Raw genomic sequence first — 26081 nt, 5'->3', positions numbered from 1 at the left:
TATGTTAGACCTAAACAAAACAAGATGGTATGTCAAAATCTAAGCATATATGTTCAGCTGTCATGTAAATTTGCTGTTTATTTCCACTGCAGTGTTTCATAGAATATCAGGGTTGGAAGGGACCTCAGGAGCTCAAAGCAGGACCAATCCCCAGTTTTTGCCCCAGATCCCTAAATGGCCCCCTCAAGGATTGAACTCACAACTCTGGATTTAGCAGGCCAATGCTCAAACCACTGAGCTATCCCTCCCCCTATGTGTATGTGACACAATAGATTAAGCTAGTTATACAGACACTAGCATGGTGTTCATAATCACATCTGTCATTGGCAAACACCTTCAGGTGTCTATTTCCCCATCACCATAGTATCTGAGTGCCTCGCAAGCATTAAAGCACTATATCTTAGTCTACATTAGAAAATTTTGCTGGCAAAAACTGTCAGCTAGGAGTGTAGAAAAAAAATCATACCCTTCAGCCAATTTAGTTTTTGCCAGCAAAATTCCTGGACTGAATGCAGCTATGCCAACAGAGTGCTTTTGCCAGAATTGACTGCTTTGCTAAGGTGTTCAGTGTATTTGCTAAGAATTTGCTTATGAGTCTCCTTGGAGAACTAAGCATACTGTACTGAGTATAAACTTTATGGGAGAGATTTTAAGGCATGTACTAATAGTAGATGTAATAAGAAAAGAAAAGTTGCTAATTGCTGTCCAGGTTACTGTGGGATGCTCCATTACATTACATTTCATGCAGTGGTTATGCAGATTAGTTCATAAGTTCAAAAATAACTATTATAGTAAATTTACTGAGTAAAAGTTTCTAAAGATACAATGACAACTCAGACTCTACCTCCACTGTAAAATACAGCATTTCATTTCAGGTGATTAGTTTAAAATTAGGAAGAACACAGCAACAGACGAGTGTAATGGGTATGAAATACCTGCCCATCAATAGATCAGTGCTATAATTTCAGACTATACCAATAACTATCTTAATTTTTTCCCTTGAACTTAACAGAACATCTAATGGTTCTTAAATATTTTAGGTGATTGATGAAATTTATCGTGTGCTAAGGTACGTAAACTCTACAAGAGCCCCTCAGAGAGCCCATGAAGTCCTTCAGGAATTAAGAGACATCTCATCCATGGCTATGGAATACTTTGATGAGAAGATTGTTCCAATTCTAAAAAGAAAGTTGCCTGGATCAGATGTATCAGGTCGTCTCATAGGAGCTGCCCCAGGTATTACTTTCAACCTCTAGTATTTTTAACTTTTTATCTAGCTGTTTTTGTCTATCATGTTGTCGGAGAATTCACAACATTCCACTTTCTAGAAAGGATTCACTCCCTTGTTTGTTTCCCTCAACAGTGGAATACCCCATTATAATCCAGTCTCCTGATGAAAATTAATTTTGCATCCTAAGGACATTGAGTATGGAATAAAAAAAAGGAGTACTTGTGGCACCTTAGAGACTAACAAATTTATTAGAGCATAAGCTTTCGTGGGCTACAGCCCACTTCATCGGATGCATAGAATGGAACATATAGTAAGAAGATATACACATACAGAGAAGGTGGAAGTTGCCATTACAAACTAAGAGGCTAATTAATTAAGATGAGCTATTATCAGCAGGAGAAAAAACCTTTTGTGGTGATAATCAAGATGGCCCATTTAGACAGTTGACAAGAAGGTGTGAGGATACTTAACATAGGGAGATAGATTTGATATGTGTAATACTGGGAGTGGCTGGGTCATTCCACATATTGAATCTATTTCCCTATGTTAAGTATCCTCACACCTCTTGTCAACTGTCTAAATGGGCCATCTTGATTATCACTACAAAAGGTTTTTTCTCCTGCTGATAATAGCTCATCTTAACTAATTAGCCTCTCACAGTTTGTATGGCAACTTCCACCTTCTCTGTATGTGTGTGTATGTATATATGTATATCTTCTTACTGTATGTTCCATTCTGTGCATCCAATAAGTGGGCTGTAGCCCACGAAAACTTATGCTCTAATAAATTTGTTCATCTCAAAGGTGCCACAAGTACTCCTGTTCTGTTTGCAGATACAGACTAACACAGCTGCTACTCTGAAACCTGAGTATGGAATGTAATTGTTTGAAAATTTAAGGAGGCTTTGTTCTGCTAGACTTGAATATATTTTATAATTGTGCATAGTGTGTATTCATTAAACAAATACTTTTGTGCCACTAATGAATGAGACTTTATAATCACACTTGGTTGAAATTTAGCAAACAAAGCCACAATTCAAGATGTTTGTAGTTTTATTAATAGGATAAACAAATGAGATAGCTTAAGTTATTGTAGTACAAAGAGAAAGCTAAGGCACCCTTAGATTCTTTATGTAACAAGAACCCAAATGTTTTGTTTTCAAATGAAATATTCATAGGAGTTTAGTCTGTAACATGGAAAAGGCCTCTTGGCCCTGTAAAATATTAAACTGGATAAGTTAACACTCAAACTGGTTTTGTTTTTTGTTTGTACGACCAGTTACATTTTTCATACAACTTACTTTGTATGGGCCAAATGTTGAGGCAGGCTGCTGATCTGAGCATATAATGGCCAAAAGTAGCAGAAAAGATGTATGTCCACTATCCTGTGTAGGATATCTGTACAGGCTCAGTCCCAACACCTTAGGTTACTAACAGATGTAGTAAAGTATCCATTACTTGGAGTTTTTTAAATCAAGTTTAGATGTCCTTCTAACATCTATGCTGTAGTTCAAACAGAAGGTTTTGGTTGACAGAGGAATCTAATTTAAATTCTATAGTTCATGTAGTGCAGGAGGTCAGAACAGATTACAACGGTCCCTTCTGGCCTTAACTTAACTGAGAGTCTCTGCTAGCAAGTGTTTGGGGGAAGTGGAATGAACAGCACCCACTAATGGCATGAGCAGCAGATTGGAACATAGCACAAGTCCCCATGGCTCAAAAAACATAGGACACATTGATGTAGCCTACTATCTCCCCATACCTCCACAATGCTGTGATCTTGTAACAACACTTGGTGCTTAAGGATTCAGTTCTCTCCCCACAATGAAATTGAAACTCCTTTGTTCAGGCTATGCTGCCTTTTTCAAGATTTGCCTTATCTCTATAGTAACATAGGTAAAGTCATTCATATAGATTGATGCATTTGAGTTGTTCTAGGCTTGCGTATCCTTTCCAAAAGGGTGAAATACTGCTTTAAAATGTTTAAACAAAACTTACATGATTGTAATAGCTCTATCACGTGAATTTACAGTAGTTGTTTTTGAAAAAAATTACTTCGTTTCTCAAAAAGAAAAGGAGTACTTGTGGCACCTTAGAGACTAGCCAATTTATTTGAGCATGAGCTTTCGTGAGCTACAGCTCACTTCATTGGATTCATACCGTGGAAACCGCAGAAGACATTATATACACACAGAGACCATGAAACAATACCTCCTCCCACCCCACTGTCCTGCTGGTAATAGCTTATCTAAAGTGATCATCAAGTTGAGCCATTTCCAGCACAAGTTTGTGTTTGTGTGTGTGGTTTTTGGAGGGGGGTGAGGGAGTGAGAGAACCTGGATGTATGCAGGAAATGGCCCACCTTGATTATCATACACATTGTGAAGAGAGTGGTCACTTTGGATGGGCTATTACCAGCAGGAGAGTGAGTTTGTGGGGAGGGTGAGAAAACCTGGATTTGTGCTGGAAATGGCCCAACTTGATGATCACTTTAGATAAGCTATTACCAGCAGGAGAGTGAGTTTGTGTGTGTATGGGGGTGGGGGGTGAGAAAACCTGGATTTGTGCTGGAAATGGCCCAACTTGATGATCACTTTAGATAAGCTATTACCAGCAGGACAGTGGGGTGGGAGGGGGTATTGTTTCATGGTCTCTGTGTGTATATAATGTCTTCTGCAGTTTCCACGGTATGCATCCGATGAAGTGAGCTGTAGCTCACGAAAGCGCATGCTCAAATAAATTGGTTAGTCTCTAAGGTGCCACAAGTACTCCTTTTCTTTTTGCAAATACAGACTAACACGGCTGTTACTCTGAAACCGTTCAAGTTTCTTGAGTCCTGGAGGACTTGAAAGAATAGATTGTGCACACTCAGTGGTGACTACTGAATTTTCATGATTTTCCTCTTAACTGTCACTTTTTTAAAGAAACTCAAACATTGCATCAAGCTGACAAACACAAAAAAATTCAGAATTAAGTTGAGTTATCTTTGGATCATGCTATTAATTCCTTGGTATTGCACAGATATCCAATGAGTGATCTACTGCAGTGGTTCTCAAAGCCGGTCCACCACTTGTTCAGGGAAAGACCCTGCCGGGCCGGACCGGTTTGTTTACCTGCCGCCCTTCCCGCAGCCCCCATTGGCCAGTGGGAGCCGCGATCGGCCGAACCTGCAGACGCTGCAGGTAAACAAACCGGCCCGGTGGGGGCTTTCCCTGAAGAAGCGGCGGACTGGCTTTGAGAACCACTGGTCTACTGCATGTCCTGCAGTAAGTCTAGTCAAAGTGATGTCTAGTTTTTTGGCTTTGTGCATGTCACACCTTTGATGGTTTAGAATATAATCTAATATTCGTATTTTAGGCAAAAAATAGTTTTTCCTTATTCAGGAAGTTGAAAATCGCTTATGCTTTGACCTCTTAAAACCTGAAACATTGGACTTAATTGTGCCCTGACTCGTATCATGTGCAAGCCATTGTAAAATCATTATAAACCATTATAAAGTCTTATTCATTTACTATATATTGAGTATCTGTAAATACTATTTATATGTTCACAATTTTACAAACCACTAATTACTCAGATTCTGGATTGGTCAACAGAATTGAACAGAGGGTGTAAATTGGGGCACAGTTTGATACATTTTGTTTAAACACAATGCAGAAAAAATAATCTTAAATCACTTTTTCTGAAGTTCCAGGTCCTTCTGCAGCCCTAACAACAATGCAACTATTCTCCAAGCAAAACCCTTCAAGGCAGGAAGTCACCAAACTCCAGCAGCAAGTCAAAACGAATGGTGCAGGTGTGACTGTTCTAAGGCGGGAAATTTCAGAGCTTCGCACCAAAGTGCAAGAACAACAGAAACAGCTCCAAGACCAAGACCAGAAACTGCTAGAGCAAACCCAAATCATAGGTGAACAGAATGCCCGATTGGCTGAGCTTGAACGCAAACTGAGAGAAGTAATGGAAAGTGCAGTAGGAAGTTCTTCAGGTTCTGGTTCAAATGAGGAGTCCCTTAGGAAACGGAGAAAGGCAGTTGAATCCATAGACTCTCCTAGGAAATCCAAACGCCTTCGAAACAGAAAATAACTTTGGAGTAAATGACACCTCCAGAAGATTACACTGCTTTAGTAGCCCAAGCAAATTTGCTTGTCTGGATACTGTGATTAGCAGCATGGTGTCATTTAGGCTGCTGGCTCTTCAAAACACCACATAGACTTGAACAGTAACTTTCTCTCATTGTTGAGACTTTTTTCCCTCTGCTTCTGTCTGGGTGGGCCTAATGCACAGGATCTTTATAATTTGCAATAGATTTGTACTAACCAGACCTGCTCTATCATGTTTTGAAGAGTTAACCTTTTTTCTGTGCAGATGATACGTGTTAAAGTAAACTTATTTGTGTTATGCATATATTCACATAAGAGATCTTAAATAAATCCAGTCTTGACTGATTAGAAAGTTAAGCGTACAAACAGATGTCCTGTTCACTTGAAGAAAAGACCTACTTTTTAAATCTTGTTTAAAAAAGTTGACTTTTTTGTTACAAGTGACCTTGTCTGGAATGTCTGAAAAGTAGTTAATACTTTTTGGAATCTATGTAATGAGTAAAAGTGACTTCTTATGCTACAGTATTGGCTATATATTTTTGTAAACTTATGAGCAAGGGACTTCTATCCAGTTTCCACATACACACACCCTAGTTCTAAGTCTCTGGAGCCATATTCTACAGTTGCATGAATAGCTGCATGCATTGCTTAGGCAGCTCGCTAAAAGCACTTGCCTGGAGTTGCTCTTAAACCTCTACTTTCCCAGAGTTGTAGAGCAATTTCTTAGTCCTCAGCCATAACTTAGCATCTGCTTTCAGCACAGCTGCTTTCTGACAGTGAGGAGGTCTTGAGACCACTTGTCAACCAGTTGCAGGAAAGGAAAGTGTATTTAAGCAAGCCTACTTGCTGCTTCCACTACCTGTAGATTGCAGGTACTCTAGCGAAGCCAAAGCTTGAGAATTCAGCTGTTTTTGACTATGGGTCCTCTGGTTCATAGGCCAAAATTAAACAACTATTGGACAAAAGTTATCTGTTCCTTTAACAAAACAGGCTAGTGGGACACAGTTTGAGTGAAACATTGTATTATGAAAAAAAATTGAACTATTTCATGTTGTGGAAAAGAGCGCTCTGTAATACTTAACTATATTCTAGCTTTCCTTATCCTAAAAGGTAAATCACTTCAGACAAAAAAGCTTTAATTTCTTTTGCACTTCTGTTTTGAGCTTGTAACTGGAAAAGCATGTCTTGCACTGTTCAGTCTTTTGATTGGTCACTTTAACAACCTCAGAGTTGTTGTGTACAGTGATTATTTTTTTCCAGTTGTATATTTTTGGAACCTTATACAAATATCACTGTCCTTGTTTTATTTTAATGTACTAAACTATGTAGCTTTATCATTCGACTTATGTTTTCTTTTAATCAACTGTTGCCTTCGGTTTAGGTGGAATTAAATTTGGGCATCGCACTGAAAAATGCCACTTACTGGTGGTAGTTTAAGGTTTTGGGAAGTACCATGGGTTAAAGTGCAAGTTCAACACTATTATATCTTCTATGCCTGTCCACACAATGTGGTTCTTGTATTCAAATTAACCAAACAGAAATCAGATTTTGTTCTGTCAACTCTTTTGTGATAGTTCACTTTTTCTTTAAATTTTATTAATCCTAGGTTTTACTTCTTAAACACATTTAGCTCATATCAAGTGCTTCCCGTGAAACATACCGTTACAACTTAATGTCTAGTTTTTGGCAGAGTGTTTAATTTTTAAATAAACTTCTTTTGCTAGTTCAAAGAGATTTTACAGTGGGTTGTTTCCATAAATAAAACGTATTAGCAATGGGTAAACATTCACATATCAATCTGGAACAAATTTTAATAGCAGATGCCTTTCTTTTAGCTGTTCTTAGTCTGTAGAACTTGGTTTTTGAACTATAACACTGTTATAGGAGAAAGGCCTGTTGGAGAAACAGTTGTCAGCAAAACACTTGAATGTTCTTTCATTTCTAAAATGTTTTTTGTTATAACAAAAATTAGCATGATCATCATTTAACAGGTTTAATTACTCTACTCTATGCATTATGACTTGGTACACATGCTTTAATTTGTTTAATGGGCTTATTCCTTTAACAGGTTCTTGTTTAGAAAGATTTAACCACAAATAAAGAGCCTATACAGTAATTGCATTCCTTGAATAGGCTTGTTCATATGCATTAGTTTAGGGTTTCACTAGTTTTAGTTTCTTCTGGCCTTTCCTGTCATAAATTGCACAGCTTTTTCTGAAACTAATAGGAGTTTCAAGCTGATTAGCTATTAACATTATGCTAACTAAAATCAGGAGCAGTGCCGAGTTGAATCCATTGACGATATGCCTATGCAGTAGGTCGTTGTTACCCATGGATCCCTGTTTAACAGATAGTTTTGCATCACGTTTATGTACATTAATGAATAATAATGAAGGAAAATAATGTTGAGGTAAATTTTGTGTAGATGGAATAAATTTAAGTCTTACCTGATCAGGAAGCTTACTATAAACATTTAATCACTTGGTATAAATGGTAAATAATTGTTCTTGTAAAATAACTGCTTTCACTAATACCTTGTTGCTGATGCTGAATTAAACGAAGTATAGAGGAGGTATTCTTAGTGTAAACAAGTTTATATGAGTTTTCCCAGTATAGCTATACTGACAAAACCCTCCTGGTATAGATGCAGTCATACCAGCAGAAGCACTCTTGCCAGTATGACTACATCTACAGGGGGGCTTTTGCCAGCATAGATAAATTATTAAAACAAAGCACAAAAAATCCCACCCTTAACCAACATAACTATGCCACCAAAACTTTTAAAGGTGGAACTGGCATTAGTTTTGCATCATTCTTCTCAAGTCTAGAAAAGGCCAAAAGCTTTGTAACTAAAAATTGCATTTTTATGAAGTGCAGTTATATTTTTCTGCTATTCAAGTCTGCAGTAGCATGCATTTGGATATTACTGAAAACCAAATATATTGCATAATAGTTCTCTTTAGCAAATTTTCTCTTCAGGTAAAAACAATACCAGCAAGCTAATGTACTTCCTCTCCCAAGTCAAATCATGCTATGAAATATTCCCCTGAAAGACTTATCCTGAAAACAAGAATTGTGTAATTCTCAGATATTATCAAGCTTCTTAGCTTCATTCCAACTTATTTAACTCAGCACTGCTTAAGGAGGAACCTGCAACACAGGTGAGCAGTGGCCAGGTTAATACAGACTCTCATGAGGTGAGTGTTATACAATAGCTAAATATTTGCATATATTACTCTAATTCTCAATTTCTTTCAGGTTTCTTAGTCATTAGGTATCCAAGAACATAAGAACAGCCATAGTGGGTCAGACCTGTCCATCTAGTCCATTATTCTGTCTCTGACAGTGGCCACGACCAGAACTTTAGGAGGAATGCAAAGAATAGAGCAGATAGTGTGATTCACCTCTTTCTTCCCCTCCTGGTTTCTGGTAGGCAGAGGTTTAGGGTAGCTCTGAGCATGGGGTTGCATCCTTGACCATCCTGGCGAATAGCCTTTGATGGACCTATCCTCCATGAATTTATCTTGTTCTATTTTTAATAGAGTTATACTTTTGGCTATCACAACATCCCAGGGCAATGAGTTCCTCAGGTTAACTGTGGTTGTGTGAAAAAGTATTCCTCTTGTTTGTATGAAGCCTGCTGCCTATTAATTTCATCAGGTAACCCCTGGTTTTGGTATTGTGGGAAAGGGTAAATACCACTTCTCTATTCACTTTTTCCACATCATTCACGATTCATTAGACCTCTGTCATATTCCCCCTTCCTCACCTCTTTTCTAAGCTAACCAGCTGCATTTTTGTAGTCTCTAGCTTTGTTGCCGTTCTCTGAACCTTTTCGGGTTCCTCTATATCCTTTTTGAGATGGGGTGACTAGAACTAGACACAGTATTCAAGGTGGGGGACATACCAGGATTTATATAGTGGCATTATGATATTTTCTCTCATTTTCTATCCCTTTCTTAATAGTTTATACCATTCTGTTAGCATCTTTAACTGCTGCTGCATATTGAACTGAAGTTTTCAGAGAACTATTCATGGTGACTTCAAGAGCCTTTTTGAATGGTAATAGCTAATTTAAAACCCATCATTATATACGTGTAGTTGAGATCATTTTTTCCAGTGTGAATTACTAATCACTTGTCAATGCCGAACTTTATTTTGTTGCCCAGTCACCAGTTTTGTGACATCCCCTGGATCTCTTTGCAGTCAGCTTTGGACTTAACAAAATTATTCAGGGTAGTTATCTGTAAAGTTTGCCACTTCACTTTTCAACATATTCAATAATAACTGGAAAAAGAGTGACCAGCACATGTCCCAGTAGGGATGCTTGAGGGACCCTGCTGTTCACCTCACTCCATTGTGAAAACGGACCATTTATTCCTACCCTTTGTTTCCTATCTTTAAACCAGTTACTGATCCATGAAAGCACCTTCCCTCTGATCCTATGACTGTTTCCTTAAGAGCCTTTGGTGAGAGACCTTGTCAAATGCTTTCTGGAAAATCCAAGTACACTATATCAAGTGGATCACCCTTCTCCGCCACATGCTTGTTGACACTCTCAAAGAATTCTAATAGGGTTACAATCACCTGTTCAGAGTAGAAGGAAACTGAAGGCAGTGTAGTCCTCAGATTTTCATGGAGTAGCTTTTTTAGAACTATAGATATAGTGACTTTATGAAGAGAAGGTAGGTGCTTTTTAAAGTTGAAGCAAGTTTCCTATTTGAAAATTACAAATTTTGTAATTACTCAGTTTAACACACACCATAACTTTCCCCAAAAGACACCACTCTTCCAGAAACTGCATGATGCACCTTATTGCAGACTAGTGTGTGTCTGGGGAAGTTTCATAAAAATCAGAGGAGTTCTAAAGTTACATTGTGTCAAATGTGCCTGAAATTCACTTTTGAAAGTAGTTTGTTTTGACTTGTCTCTTCAAAATGGTATGGTGTACACACTCCATATTTGTTATGATTAGGTCTGTGGAATAGTGCCTTTTATTACTTTTTATAGGGAGGTGGGGAAAGAGTTCATCGTAGTTTTCCAAAGAGATACAACCAAACACGTTGGAACTCCATGTACTGAGAAAGTGGTTAACTAAAGCAGAGTTGTAATGAGCAGTGGCATGCTGATCAAGGAAGCCCTGAAGAGCAAAGACCTAGCAAACACTTGCCTGGCCTTCTGGAAGCTAGTAGGAGCCAGGAAACAAACGTTACTGTTTAAAAACAAAAAAAGACAAAAGTGATGAGCTATTTGTATTTTCCTCCTGATGGAAATTTAACCATTTCTTACTGGGTTTTCAGGGCCGTCATGAAGAGAGTCCCTGTTTGTCAGCCGAGGTGAAGAATGGCAGTGCACAGCAGAATGAACTTTAAAGGGAAAAGATGGATCATATTGGGGTTTTTTTTCCTGTTAGTTATGGCTAGAACTGGAGCCAGAAATTCATGCAGAGTGCATGAACAGAACAAGGTTATAAATATAAATTGATCTGTTACTGACTCACTTGTGTTACCTGAGGGAGGGAGGAAAGATGGAGGAACAGGTAACAGCAGGGCATGTTGCGTGAAGAGATGAGTGGTGCAGGGGGCATGGAAGAGTGGACTAGAAAATTGGGAGAAAGACAAGGAAATGTAGAGAGCCTGATCAATATTAAAATTTTACACCCATACAATTTTCTATCTATGAAATCAAGCACTCTGTTTCAATGTGGGTAAAAGCTGCCACCCAACATCTACAGACTTGCTCAAGTCTTCAGGTGGGAAGCCTTGCTATTAAGATACATCATAAAAGACCTGATAATGAAGTTCCTGTCCTACAAACCTGATCTACCAACCTCATTTAATCTGATATGCATTTTAAAAAAAATAAAATTTTCAAACTCAAGAGCTAATGTTTTAATGGAGTCTAGCTGATGCCATGAAACAGCTGTTGTTGGGGGGGTTTTTTATATACAGATCTTACACCTTTTTTTTTTTTTAAAAGAAACGTTAAACTGACATGAAATAACTACTAAAGGATGCAGCCTATTCTCCACTGCCACCTAATACCAAACCACTAGTTCACCTGTAGCCAGCCAGCCAGCCCCCCCCCCCCCCCCCTCCACCCTCAGACCAGCATTGCTGGAAGCACAGGGCACTTAACATATATTCCAGCACAGCCTTTGAAGCTGTGAAAAGCACAGGTGTGCTGCTACAATGTGCCTCTGGGAACAGATACAAAGATTAAGCTCACAGCAGGCAGAGGCCCTGTGACAGACATGGCTCTTAGCCCCTACTAAATAGCGTGATGCACACACACCAACATCCTAGGTGGGAAAATATTTACCCTGATAAAAGAAATGTCCAGTAGTCGACACTTATTGTTTCTCTCCCTTGCAAGTGTAAACTACTCTTGCGAAAGCTGGCGTCACCCAGACAGACCAGCCTCAATTTGGCATAAGAAAGGAGAAAGAGAATAAAGGAGTACAGAGGTATAAGTAGGGGACCTACAGCACCATGATTTTTGAGTGCTTTTCACTATCTATCTGCTGGTCAGATAAGTGACAGCCTCCCAAGGCTTTTGCAGCTAAGAGGGTCCCTAAGCCTTGTCCCTTATTTGTCTTTCCGCGGAATTGAGTGACCGATCCTGGCTTGGCACTGCTGGAATCGAGAGATGCAAGGAGGGTAAGAAGCACCCACACCTGATCTCCTATCTTCAGTGTACACATATTTTGAAATAGAGCTCTATACTTTGCCCTGGTCTACACTAGGACTTTAGGTCGAATTTAGCAGCGTTAAATCGATGTAAACCTGCACCCGTCCACACAATGAAGCCCTTTATTTCGACTTAAAGGGCTCTTAAAATCGATTTCCTTACTCCACCCCTGACAAGTGGATTAGCGCTTAAATCGACGTTGCCAGCTCGAATTTGGGGTACTGTGGACACAATTCGATGGTATTGGCCTCCGGGAGCTATCCCAGAGTGCTCCATTATGACCGCTCTGGACAGCACTCTCAACTCAGATGCACTGGCCAGGTAGACAGGAAAAGAACCACGAACTTTTGAATCTCATTTCCTGTTTGGCCAGCGTGGCAAGCTGCAGGTGACCATGATGGAGTCCCAGAATTGCAAAAGAGCTCCAGCATGGACCGAACGGGAGGTACGGGATCTGATCGCTGTTTGGGGAGAGGAATCCGTGCTATCAGAACTCCGTTCCAGTTTTCGAAATGCCAAAACCTTTCTGAAAATCTCCCAGGGCATGAAGGACAGAGGCCATAACAGGGACCCGAAGCAGTGCCGTGTGAAACTTAAGGAGCTACGGCAAGCCTACCAGAAAACCAGAGAGGCGAACGGCCGCTCTGGGTCAGAGCCCCAAACATGCCGCTTCTATGATGAGCTGCATGCCATTTTAGGGGGTTCAGCCACCACTACCCCAGCCGTGTTGTTTGACTCCTTCAATGGAGATGGAGGCAATACGGAAGCAGGTTTTGGGGACGAAGATGAGGAGGAGGAGGAGGAGGTTGTAGATAGCTCACAGCAAGCAAGCGGAGAAACCGGTTTTCCCGACAGCCAGGAACTGTTTCTCACCCTAGACCTGGAGCCAGTACCCCCCGAACCCACCCAAGGCTGCCTCCTGGACCCAGCAGGCGGAGAAGGGACCTCCGGTGAGTGTACCTTTTAAAATACTATACATGGTTTAAAAGCAAGCATGTGAAAGGATTACTTTGCCCTGGCATTTGCGGTTCTCCTAGATGTAGTCCTAAAGCCTTTGCAAAAGGTTTCTGGGGAGGGCAGCCTTATTGCGTCCTTCATGGTAGGACACTTTACCACTCCAGGCCAGTAACACGTACTCGGGAATCATTGTAGAACAAAGCATTGCAGTGTATGTTTGCTGGCATTCAAACAACATCCGTTCTTTATCTCTCTGTGTTATCCTCAGGAGAGTGAGATATCATTCATGGTCACCTGGTTGAAATAGAGTGCTTTTCTTCAGGGGACACTCAGAGGACCCCATTCCTGCTGGGCTGTTTGCCTGTGGCTAAACAGAAATGTTCCCCGCTGTTAGCCACAGGGAGGGGGGAAGGTTGAGGGGGTAGTCACGCGGTGGGAGGAGGCAAAATGCGACCTTGTAACGAAAGCACATGTGCTATGTATGTAATGTTAACAGCAAGGTTTACCCTGAAAGAGTGTAGCCACTGTTTTATAAAATGTGTCTTTTTAAATACCGCTGTCCCTTTTTTTTTCTCCACCAGCTGCATGTGTTTCAATGATCACAGGATCTTCTCCTTCCCAGAGGCTAGTGAAGCTTAGAAAGAAAAAAAAACGCACTCGCGATGAAATGTTCTCCGAGCTCATGCTGTCCTCCCACACTGACAGAGCACAGACGAATGCGTGGAGGCAAATAATGTCAGAGTGCAGGAAAGCACAAAATGACCGGGGAGGAGAGGTGGCGGGCTGAAGAGAGTAAGTGGCGGGCTGAAGACAGGGCTGAAGCTCAAATGTGGCGGCAGCGTGATGAGAGGAGGCAGGATTCAATGCTGAGGCTGCTGCAGGATGCTCCAGTATGCTCCAGTGTATGGTTGAGCTGCAGCAAAGGCAGCTGGAGCACAGACTGCCACTGCTGCCCCTCTGTAACCAACCGCCCTCCTCCCCAAGTTCCATAGCCTCCACACCCAGATGCCCAAGAACGCGGTGGGGGGGCCTCCGGCCAACCAGCCACTCCATCACAGAGGATTGCCCAAAAAAAAGAAGGCTGTCATTCAATAAATTTTAAAGTTGTAAACTTTTAAAGTGCTGTGCTTAAAGTGCTGTGTGGCATTTTCCTTCCCTCCTCCACCACCCCTCCTGGGCTACCTTGGTAGTCATCCCCCTATTTGTGTGATGAATGAATAAAGAATGCATGAATGTGAAGCAACAATGACTTTATTGCCTCTGCAAGCGGTGATTGAAGGGAGGAGGGGCGGGTGGTTAGCTTACAGGGAAGTAGAGTGAACCAAGGGGCGGGGGGTTTCATCAAGGAGAAACAAACAGAACTTTCACACCGTAGCCTGGCCAGTCATGAAACTGGTTTTCAAAGCTTCTCTGATGCGTACCGCGCCCTCCTGTGTTCTTCTAACCGCCCTGGTGTCTGGCTGCGCGTAACCAGCAGCCAGGCGATTTGCCTCAACCTCCCACCCCGCCATAAACGTCTCCCCCTTACTCTCACAGATATTGTGGAGCACACAGCAAGCAGTAATAACAGTGGGAATATTGGTTTCGTGGAGGTCTAAGCGAGTCAGTAAACTGCGCCAGCGCGCCTTTAAACGTCCAAATGCACATTCTACCACCATTCTGCACTTGCTCAGCCTGTAGTTGAACAGCTCCTGACTACTGTCCAGGCTGCCTGTGTACGGCTTCATGAGCCATGGCATTAAGGGGTAGGCTGGGTCCCCAAGGATACATATAAGCATTTCAACATCCCCAACAGTTATTTTCTGGTCTGGAAATAAAGTCCCTTCCTGCAGCTTTTGAAACAGACCAGAGTTCCTGAAGATGCGAGCATCATGCACCTTTCCCGGCCATCCCACGTTGATGTTGGTGAAACGTCCCTTGTGATCCACCAGAGCTTGCAGCACTATCAAAAAGTACCCCTTGCGGTTTATGTACTCGGCGGCTTGGTGCTCCGGTGCCAAGCTAGGGATATGGGTTCCGTCTATAGCCCCTCCACAGTTAGGGAATCCCATTGCAGCAAAGCCATCCACTATGACCTGCACATTTCCCAGGGTCACTACCCTTGATATCAGCAGATCTTTGATTGCGTGGGCTACTTGCATCACAGCAGCCCCCACAGTAGATTTGCCCACTCCAAATTGATTCCCAACTGACCGGTAGCTGTCTGGCGTTGCAAGCTTCCACAAGGCTATCGCCACTCGCTTCTCAACTGTGAGGGCTGCTCTCATCTTGGTATTCATGCGCTTCAGGGCAGGGGAAAGCAAGTCACAAAGTTCCATGAAAGTGCCCTTACGCATGCGAAAGTTTCGCAGCCACTGGGAATCGTCCCAGACCTGCAACACTATGCGGTCCCACCAGTCTGTGCTTGTTTCCTGAGCCCAGAATCGGCGTTCCACAGCATGAACCTGCCCCATTAGCACCATGATGCATGCATTGGCAGGGCCCATGTTTTCAGAGAAATCTGTGTCCATGTCCTGATCACTCACGTGACCGCGCTGACGTCGCCTCCTCGCCCGGTATCGCTTTGCCAGGTTCTGGTGCTGCATATACTGCTGGATAATGCGTGTGGTGTTTAATGTGCTCCTAATTGCCAAAGTGAGCTGAGCGGCCTCCATGCTTGCCTTGGTATGGCGTCCGCACAGAAAAAAGGCGCGGAACGATTGTCTGCCGTTGCTCTGACGGAGGGAGGGGCGACTGATGACACGGCTTACAGGGTTGGCTTCAGGGAGCTAAAATCAACAAAGGGGGTGCCTGTACATCAAGGAGTATTTCAGGCAGGACTGCACGGAGAGTTCCAATAAGAAATGGTGCACCTAAGTTATCGTTCTTATTGGAACAAGGAGGTTAGCCTGGCCTCTGATTGATACATGGCTAGATTTACCTCGCTGCACCTTCTCTGTGAGTGACTGCAGTGTGATCTAGAGGAATGAGTCCCCTAGACAGGGGAGGAGGCAAATGAGTACAAAACAAATCTGGTCTATTTCTTGTTCTGACCCACTCCATCTATCTTTTACATCTTTGGCTGGCAGCCGACGGTGCAGAAGGACTGCATGCCATCCACATCTCATGGCTGCTTGGCAGAAGATGGTACAGTACGACTGCTAGCCATCTTCATCTCTTGCCTGCCTGGCAGAAGATGGTACAATACGACTGCTAGCAATCCTCATCTCTTGCCTGCCTGGCAGAAGATGGTACAGTACGACTGCTAGCAGTCCGTATCGCCTGCCCGCTCACCATAAGACAGTTCAATAGGACTGACTGCAGGACTAAAGAGAATGACCTGGTCAAGTCACTCCAAATTTAGTCCCTGCACCCATGTCTGCCCAGGCGCCCCCAGCCGACGTGGCCAGGAGCACCTCGGACATGACGATGACGGCTACCAGTCGTACTGTACCGTCTGCTGCCACAAGGCAAGGGGTTGCTGCTACTGTGTAGCAATGCCGTACCGCGTCTGCCAGCATCCAGGAGACATAGGGTGACGGTTACCTGAGCGGGCTCCATGCTTGCAGTGGTATGGCGTCTGCACAGGTAACTCAGGAAAAAAGGCGCGAAATGATTGTCTGCCCTTGCTTTCACGGAGGGAGGGAGGGAACGGGGGCCTGACGATATGTACCCAGAACCACCCGCGACAATGTTTTAGCCCCATCAGGCATTGGGATCTCAACCCAGAATTCCAATGGGCAGCGGAGACTGCGGGAACTGTGGGATAGCTACCCACAGTGCAACGCTCCGGAAGTCGACTCTAGCCTCGGTACTGTGGAAGCGCTCCGCCGAGTTAATGCACTTAATGCACTTAGAGCATTTTCTGTGGGGACACACACACTCGAATATATGAAACCGATTTCTAAAAAAACGACTTCTATAAATTCGACCTTATTCCGTAGTGTAGACATACCCTTTGTTTTCTTTCTTTGGGATTGTGGCTTCAGTTTTGTAACTTGTTTGTGTGTGTAACATCTCTACATTTAAATAAGTAGGCACTAGCAATTTTGTAACCACATGATTAGAATCTAGCTTAATAAATTTTGGTAACCATTTGTACATAAGCCTGACTTGTTTTCTCTGGTTTACTGTAAAGCAGCCAACACAATTAAAGAACCTCAGCCGTTTTGGCTCTAAAGCCTGGCCATTAGGTGAGAGTACTAAGAGCCTAGCGTTGAGTTGTGCCGCCTCCACGGGGCAAACTCTTGGGGCACCTGTCAGTCAATCCTGGCTGCCCGCTGCGAAGGAGCTCTGAGCTCTAGCAGTTAAAGTCACGGGTGTGGAGAGGCTCTTAGTGCTGCCATTGGGGCACCTGTCAGTCAGTATTGACTGCCCGCTGCGAAGGAGCTCTGAGCTCTAGCAGTTAACGTCACGGGTGGTTAGGACCTTGGGGCATCCGTCAGCCTAGCCTGGGCTGCCCGCCGCGAAGGGACCGTGCGTCCTAGCGGTTAAAGTCACGGATGGTATAAACGGGCATAGCTGGCACCTCACCAAACATCCTTGGCCGTCGGCTAACATCACCCCACCTAACCCATGCTAGGTATATATTAAAAATTTTGTTGCAATAGGTATGTAGATCAGGGGCCTGATTAGGTATGATCACTGACTGACATAGTTGTGGTGGCAAAAGCTCCTAGTGTAGATGCAATTTATACCAACTACTACACTTTTACCTGTATTGCTTATTCCGCTCAGGCGGAACTGGAGTAAGCTATACTAGCAAAAGCACGATTTTGCTGGTATAAGATCTATTCACTCTTGTATTGCTTTAGTATACTGGTACAGCTGTCACTAGCAAACTGCTCCAAGTGTAGACCTAGCCTCACACAGCATACCCAAATTTAACTTTGCAAAAGCATACGCAAAGGTCAAAATATTACTAGGTTGTTACACATGAATTCCTTGAATAAGAAATGACATTTTATAATCTCTAGTAATGTTTTGACCTTTTTATGGATATTATTTCTTAATCTATCTGGAATTCTTCTTTATCACCTAACACTAGAATAGCCCTGTTCATTCCTTCACTTTAACTTTTTATTTTAAATGTAATTTCTTCATTTTTTCAATTCTGCAAGTTTTAGGTATCAAAGTTAAATGTGGACGAGTGGCGAAGGATTACATAGCAGTGAGGAACAAGCTGCATTCCTTAGCAGTTCATATCCAGATTCTGTAAGATTCGTATTTTTAAAGATATAAAAATACTGTAAAACATCAATATTGTTTGAGTGATGGTTGTACTCCACTGAAACATTAGTCTTAAATTTACATGTAATTCTCAAACAAATCATCACGTTAGATACCATGTAAAATAAATTTAAAGACATTAACACCATCTTTTCAAACTTTTGCATTATCTAGCTGCTGCAGAATCCTAATTATCCATAGTGCTTGAGCAACAATATATTTGGATAAGTACGGGATCAACTGAACACACTTGTAGTTGGGTAGATAGGTAGGTTCAAATGAAAGGAATGTTGTCACCAGGACTAAAGTATCAGTGCAGTGGAGTTTGCTCTGATAAAACAGCAATCTTAACCATCTGGATAAGCACACACATTGAATAGATAAGTATTATTTAATTCAAAGGAATGTCTCTTCAGCATGAGTCAATATGGGCTGGTCTCTACACACACACATATAATTTGGACTGATTTAAGTAAAAAATCAGTTAAAATAATTTAAACTGGTGCAAATGCCTGTGTGGACACTTAAATGTATTTACAACTAATGTCAATGTGGCTTAATTTGGTGCTGACTGGTTTTATTCCTAGTTAAACTAGTATAATCTCTTTATGAGATCTCTCTATATACCAATATTCCCTTGCGTCTCATACTAATAAGGTATACATTTTGTGATGTGTTTCAGAGTAACAGCCATGTTAGTCTGTATTCGCAAAAACAAAAGGAGTAGTTGTGGCACCTTAGAGACAAACCAATTTATTTGAGCATAAGCTTTCGTGAGCTACAGCTCACTTCATCGGATGCATACTGTGGAAAGTATAGAAGATCTTTTTATACACACAAAGCATGAAAAAATGGGTGTTTACCTCTACAAAAGGTTTTCTCTCCCCCCACCCCACTCTCCTGCTGGTAATAGCTTATCTAAAGTGATCACTCTCCTTACAATGTGTATGATAATCAAGTTGGGCCAATTCTGGCACAAATCCAGGTTTTCTCCCCTCCCCCCCCCCCCCCCCCCCCCCACAAACCCACTCTCCTGTTGGTAATAGCTTATCTAAAGTGATCACTCTCCTTACAATGTGTATGATAATCAAGGTGGGCTATTTCCAGCACAAATCCAGGGTTTAACAAGAACGGCTGGGGGTGGGGGAGGTAGGAAAAAACAAGGGGAAATAGGTTACCTTGCATAATGACTTAGCCACTCCCAGTCTCTATTCAAGCCTAAGTTAATTGTATCCAATTTGCAAATGAATTCCATTTGCGATGGTCACATAAACACCACCCTATACCGGAAACCTACTGACTGCTATTCCTATCTACATGCCTCCAGCTTTCACCCTGACCACACCACACGATCCACTGTCTACAGCCAAGCTCTGCGATACAACCGCATTTGCTCCAACCCATCAGACAGAGACAAACACCTACAAGATCTCTATCAAGCATTCTTACAACTACAATGCCCACCTGCGGAAGTGAAGAAACAGATTGATAGAGCCAGAAGAGTTCCCAGAAGTCACCTACTACAGGACAGGCCTAACAAAGAAAATAACAGAATGCCACTAGCCATCACCTTCAGCCCCCAACTAAAACCCCTCCAACGCATTATTAAGGATCTACAACCTATCCTAAAGGATGACCCAACACTCTCACAAATCTTGGGAGACAGGCCAGTCCTTGCCTACAGACAGCCCCGCAACCTGAAGCAAATACTCACCAGCAACCACATACCACACAACAGAACCACTAACCCAGGAACTTATCCTTGCAACAAAGCCCGTTGCCAACTGTGCCCACATATCTATTCAGGGGACACCATCACAGGGCCTAATAACATCAGCCACACTATCAGAGGCTCGTTCACCTGCACATCCACCAATGTGATATATGCCATCATGTGCCAGCAATGCCCCTCTGCCATGTACATTGGTCAAACTGGACAGTCTACGTAAAAGAATAAATGGACACAAATCAGATGTCAAGAATTATAACATTCATAAACCAGTCGGAGAACACTTCAATGTCTCTGGTCACGCGATTACAGACATGAAAGTTGCGATATTACAACAAAAAAAACTTCAAAACCAGACTCCAGCGAGAGACTGTTGAATTGGAATTCATTTGCAAATTGGATACAATTAACTTAGGCTTGAATAGAGACTGGGAGTGGCTAAGTCATTATGCAAGGTAACCTATTTCTCCTTGTTTTTTCCTACACCCCCCCCCCCCCAGACGTTCTTGTTAAACCCTGGATTTGTGCTGGAAATAGCCCACCTTGATTATCATACACATTGTAAGGAGAGTGATCACATTAGATAAGCTATTACCAACAGGAGAGTGGGTTTGTGTGGGGGGGGAGAGAAAACCTGGATTTGTGCTGGAAATGGCCCACCTTGATTATCATACACATTGTAAGGCGAGTGAGCACATTAGATAAGCTATTACCAGCAGGAGAGTGGGGTGGGGGGAGAGAAAACCTTTTGTAGTGGTAAACACCCATTTTTTCATGCTTTGTGTGTATAGAAAGATCTTCTATACTTTCCACGGTATGCATCCGATGAAGTGAGCTGTAGCTCACAAAAGCTCATGCTCAAATAAATTGGTTAGTCTCTAAGGTGCCACAAGTACTCCTTTTCATTTTGTGATGTGTATTTCTTCACTAGATCTGGACTTGTTAATAAGCCTGACCTTAAAATACATCCATCTGGCACTTCCAGTTTGGAGAAATTGTGGTTCTTAATATATAAATTCTGAAGACAATATTCTCTACCACTATGAGAGGATTGACTGGAAAATTCTGAAATAGGTGACATTCTGACTTAAAGCAGAGAGAACTCATCACCTCTCCAATAACTATTGAGAGGCAAATTTCTCCTCTTTCTGCTGAAATAGGCTCACCAGCTTTTTCCAAAATCAACATTTGAGCTAGGATGCCAAAGTTGATAGGATAAATTTTCAAGTGAGAAGGGAACCACCATTTTACCTTACTGATAATATGCAGTCGTGGTTTTAAATAAGCCCTTACCAGGCTTTTGTGTTCATTGCTTCAGAGCTTCATTTGCATTTGAAGACCTCTAAAGAATCACTTTTGTAAAGCGTATAGTGAAAGTAGATTTGCTCTAGGAAGCATACTGGGATTAAGTGTCTATGCTGGAAAATGATCCTTTGGAGAGGGGAGAATGTAACAACTTCAGCTAATAAAGAATTTACTCAGAAGAAGAAAGCCAGCTAGGACAACAGCCACACTACCTTTGCTGATTCATACACATAAGTCAGTGGGGCTGCTAGAATTTTTCAAGCAACTCTGCCTTAGTGCTTGCTTTATAAAGATGATACTGACTGTTTTTCCATTTATTTGCCTTGTGACCTTGAAACATGAAAGCTTTTAATAACAATGTTTTTATAGCCATGTTGGTCCCAGGATACGAGAGAGAGAGAAGGTAGGGGAGATAATATTGACAAGCTTTCGAGCTACAGATGGTTACCTTCTCTAGAGCTGAGGAAGACCTCTGAGGTGCTCAAAAACTTGTCCCTTCCACCAAGGGAAGCTGGTCCAATAAAAGATATTACCTCACCTCTCTCGCATCCTGGGACCAACGTGACTACTACAACATTCAGAGTAACAGCCGTGTTAGTCTGTATTTGCAAAAAGAAAAGGAGGACTTGTGGCACCTTATAAATTAATACATTGGTTAGTCTCTAAGGTGCCACAAGTACTCCTTTTCTTTTTACTACAACATTGAAATGTTTAATAGCACTATGTGCATCAGGGATCAAGGGATGCAAATATCTTCTATGCTCAAGCTATCTGATTGTGTTAATCATGAATACAATACCTTGGGAAATAGTATTTTCCAAACTGCCTCTCAGATAAAGCCCCAGGATAAGGAACATACCTTCAGTTTGCAAAGAGACAAAGAATGTTTGTATTTGGGTTCACAATCAACACTACATAGGAATATTTTAAAAAATAGTTTTTAAAATTTAATGTCAGGAAAATGTTTCTACTATTAGGATTTGTAAAATCTAATTATAAGCTCAATGATAGATATGAGCTCTTTGATACCATGTCTTGTAACTAGAAAGTTTTACTGCATTTTCAAAACTATAAAGCCTTCAAACTTTTGACAACAGGAGTATACAGTAGACTACATAATTTGGAAAGGGGTATGTAGCCTAAATAGTTTGAAAACCACTGGAGAAAGGGTACACAATCACATTTGGGAAAAACACAGCAGCAAAATATATATGCAAATAAAAAATAAAATAGCCCTCCCTTCCCCCCCATTGATGAAAACATCCCACAGGTAATAGTGCTAAGAATGCACCACCTCACCCACCCATAAAACCCCACTCATACTTTGGATCAGTGAGCAGCACCAGTCCAAGTGTCTTTATGCAGATTTGTCTCTAGCCCCAAGAGAGATGCTTGCATGGAGGAACCATCACCTAACCTAGCTGAGTGGTTCATCTTTAGGGGGCTGGGCAGATAGAACTTCACTGAAAACTACTCAGCTCTATTGCTGTCTTCTCTCACTACTAAATCCTCAATCACCACCATCTCTTCCCATAGAAAGGAAGTCAAAATACTCCAGATTTATGAACAAAACCTTAAGTACTTGTAAAGGACCTCTTCAGTCTGGGAGACCACTACCCCTGTTCCCCAAAATCCAAGTTTGTATATAGTTATGGTGACTCCCCAAGTGTCACGAAAGGAGTTGTGGGTAGCTATCTTATGCAAATGAAGATCTCTATGACAGCGCTTTTCCCTTTTCACCAATCAAGGGAGGTGAGTACTCTTTCCTCTCTAAGGCTTCTGTTCATAACAGGGTTTACCGTGTGAGACCTGCAATTAAAATATACCAGCCAGCTCAGGAAAACATCTTCTTTCAGTTCAATTTCACCCTGCACCCTAGCACTCCCTAAACTCAGCACTGTTCAGGGGACACCAGCCCTTCCCAGGGCACTAGGACCCATATGGTGTCCTCTTTTTCTCCAGCCATATGACTTTTGGGAAAGAAACTACAGGGAAGAACCAGCCACAAACTGAACCCAGGAAAACAACTACAGTAACTCCTCACTTAACATCCTAGTTATGTTCTTGAAAAATGCAACTTTAAGAAAAATGATGTTAAGCAAATCCAATTTCACCATAAGAATTAATGTAAATGGGCCGGGGTTAGGTTCCAGGGAAATTCTATTTGCCAGACAAAAGACATTGTATACATGTACAGTACAAGTTTTAAATAATTTTAAACAATTTAATACTGTACTCACCAATGATGATTGTGAAGGTTGGTTGAGACAGGGTTGGTTGAGCAGGGTTGGGGTGCAGGGGCTTGCCCCTGCTCTGCCCACTGTGCGTTCCAGCCAGGGAGTGGGATGGGGAAGCGGGGGCTTGCCTGCTCCCCAGATGGAATGCCAGGCAGGTGGAACAGGGCAAGCCCCCGCTCCCCCACCCCACTCCCTGGCAGGAGTGCTGGGCAGGCAGAACGGGGGGAGCCAAACAACATTATAAGGGAACATTGCAGGACTCTAAAGGAGTATATTCTCTAATATGTCAGGGACCAAACATCGTTAACCGGGACAACGTTAAGTGAGGAGTTACTGTACATAAAACCCATTCAGACAGGACTGATGACCACTGATCATGTCATTGGCCTGTTTTCTCCAGTTTTAACTCTGAACATTGCATCACCTGTGCTTACTGGCTGATTTTGTCAACCTCTCCTGCCCACTCTCTTCCTTCATCTTTTCTGCTAACTAAGCCCCTGCTAATATAATCCCATAGAAAGGATTTAAATAACAAAAGAAAATAAATGTGGACCTACCATGACATTTATAGTCACTATATTGTTCACTGCTTGTGTGTTATATATCTTTTTTTCTGCTTTTTGTCTTTGGGGCAGGAACATCGAGGAGTCCAGTGGCACCTTAAAGACTAACAGATTTATTTAGGCATAAGCTTTCATGGGTAAAAAAAAACCCACTTCCCCTCTGATGCTTTGGGGCAGGATCTGTCTCTTATTCTATATTTGGACAGTCCTAGCACGATGGGGCCCAGTTCTCAGCTGATTACTGTGCTAAATTAAAACAAAAAGTCTGAGCCTGAAAACTTCTAAATCTTCTACAAGTGGCAGGTGGCTTAGGCTCAGCATTACTGAAAAGTACACAGCTGAGGATAAGCTGGTCCCAGAAGGGATCAGAATCTATTCAACATTCTCCACAATGATATCGTGAGACAACAATGCAGCAAACCACCACAGAAAATCTGTAAAGCTGCCACCAAGATCATCCATCTATCCCATTATGAAAAACACTATAGGCTGGTTTTCATTCTTCTGCAGAAGCCACCTTTTGGCAGGAAAATGTCCCAAGTGGTGATTCCTAAATAGTTTAGCTATGTTATTTGGGGAAATCGTGTCCTTCTATCCTATTTATCTCTTCTTCCCTATATCTTTCTCCTTATTGTTCATTATGTTCCAAAAGTCTCAGACTGGAGGAGAAGTCAGAAAACAAAATGGAAAATGTGTTAAAGCTTTATGAATGGCCTCCCATGCAGTTTGCTCCACCTGAGATGCCTTTTAGGGTCTCTTCAGGGTCCAGGGTCCCTGTCACTATGATTGAATAATGAATTATTTTTACATTTATGTTTAAACTATTAATAATTTAGTGCTTCAATGCAACTTTGAAAGCAGCTCCTCTGGAGTGAGGATGAAAGGTGCATGGCTGAACGCCAAGGACAATCTGAGCTGCTTTTGATATTCGTAGGAAAAGAGGAGCAGACCAAACGTCTTGGACTAGGAAAACATTTGGCGATATGTTTTCTAATTTTTGTACTTGCAAACAATGCTCTATGACCATACTTCAGTGATCATCTTTTCCCCTATGTAGTTCCAAGATAGTAGCAATTTGTACAGTTGTTCATGCTCTTTATCCCCACATTCAACTGGATCAGAGCAGGGGTAGTGCCTTTTTTCATCTGGGAATCTCATTTGTGGAAATCTCTCCTTAGATATGTCTGCTAGACTCCTGATGATTGGCTGCAAGACTAGACGCAGGTTCTTTCCATTTGAGTCAGATAATTTTTGACAAATTTTCCTTCTTTTCTCTCCCTCTCCCCTAACATCTCTCATGTTTTGGTTTATCTTTTACTTATTTTGTTTGTTGGTTTGGAGTAATAATTTCTTGGCCATTCTGGATTAATTTTGTGGAAGTTTGTACAGTGTCCAGATTTGTGTTAAAAATCCGTACCTGAATATGTATTGTATTACATTACAATGACGCAAATAGAGTAATAGTTCACATTTTTATACTGCCTTCCATCTGAACATATCAAATTTCGATATGCATATTACTTAAGCTATTACAACATCTATGTGAAGTTTTACATTACAGGGAAACTGAAACACTGCAAGGAGTGACTTGCCAAGTCCCCCAGAAAGTCAGTGGCAGAACCTCCAATTTAACGTATATCATGCAACTCCCACTCTTGTGCTGTAAGCTCTACACTGCAGCAGAGAATTTCCACCCCTATTTCTTATGGACTTAAAGATAGGGTTACATATTACCCAGTTTATAGTTCCTCAAAAATATTATAGCTGTCTTTATGCCACTACTATTACACTGTTCTCCTGAATATAATTTCTGCATCAGTTCTAATGTCATAGTACCAGAGACTGTGCTCTCATCAAGACAAGTTATGCACACATCAAGTTATAACTGTGTTTTTAATTAGTCATTTCCTTAGACTGAAACAGGAAACATGAGAAAAAGGTTTTGCAGCAGTAACTGACTACATTAATTCTTAAATGGAAATTAATGGGAAGAATATAACAAGAATAAAGACATATACCTGAGGATAAAATAATCATTTCCCAATTTCAATTCTGACTTGAC

General features: G+C 41.7%; 2 protein-coding genes across 2 annotated transcripts in view; one reads left to right on the top strand and one right to left on the bottom strand.

Moving 5' to 3' along the window:
- FBXO28 (F-box protein 28) overlaps positions 1 to 7060 on the top strand; it is a 29635-nt gene extending 22575 nt beyond the window's left edge. Inside the window, exons 4-5 of the mRNA XM_048843297.2 lie at positions 1041 to 1236; positions 4919 to 7060. Coding sequence (XP_048699254.1) covers positions 1041 to 1236; positions 4919 to 5313 — 591 coding nt within the window. The 3' untranslated portion in view covers positions 5314 to 7060. The remainder of the gene's footprint in view (positions 1 to 1040; positions 1237 to 4918) is intronic.
- LOC125633676 (uncharacterized) overlaps positions 1 to 26081 on the bottom strand; it is a 51498-nt gene that overhangs the window by 14758 nt on the left and 10659 nt on the right. The gene's annotated exons all lie outside the window — the stretch shown is intronic.

The sequence above is a fragment of the Caretta caretta genome, chromosome 3 (genome assembly GCF_965140235.1).
Source record: "Caretta caretta isolate rCarCar2 chromosome 3, rCarCar1.hap1, whole genome shotgun sequence".
NCBI classification, from domain to species: domain Eukaryota; kingdom Metazoa; phylum Chordata; order Testudines; family Cheloniidae; genus Caretta; species Caretta caretta.
The sequence above is the reverse complement of the archived record's forward strand: the minus strand, read 5'-3'. Positions and strand labels throughout refer to the sequence as shown.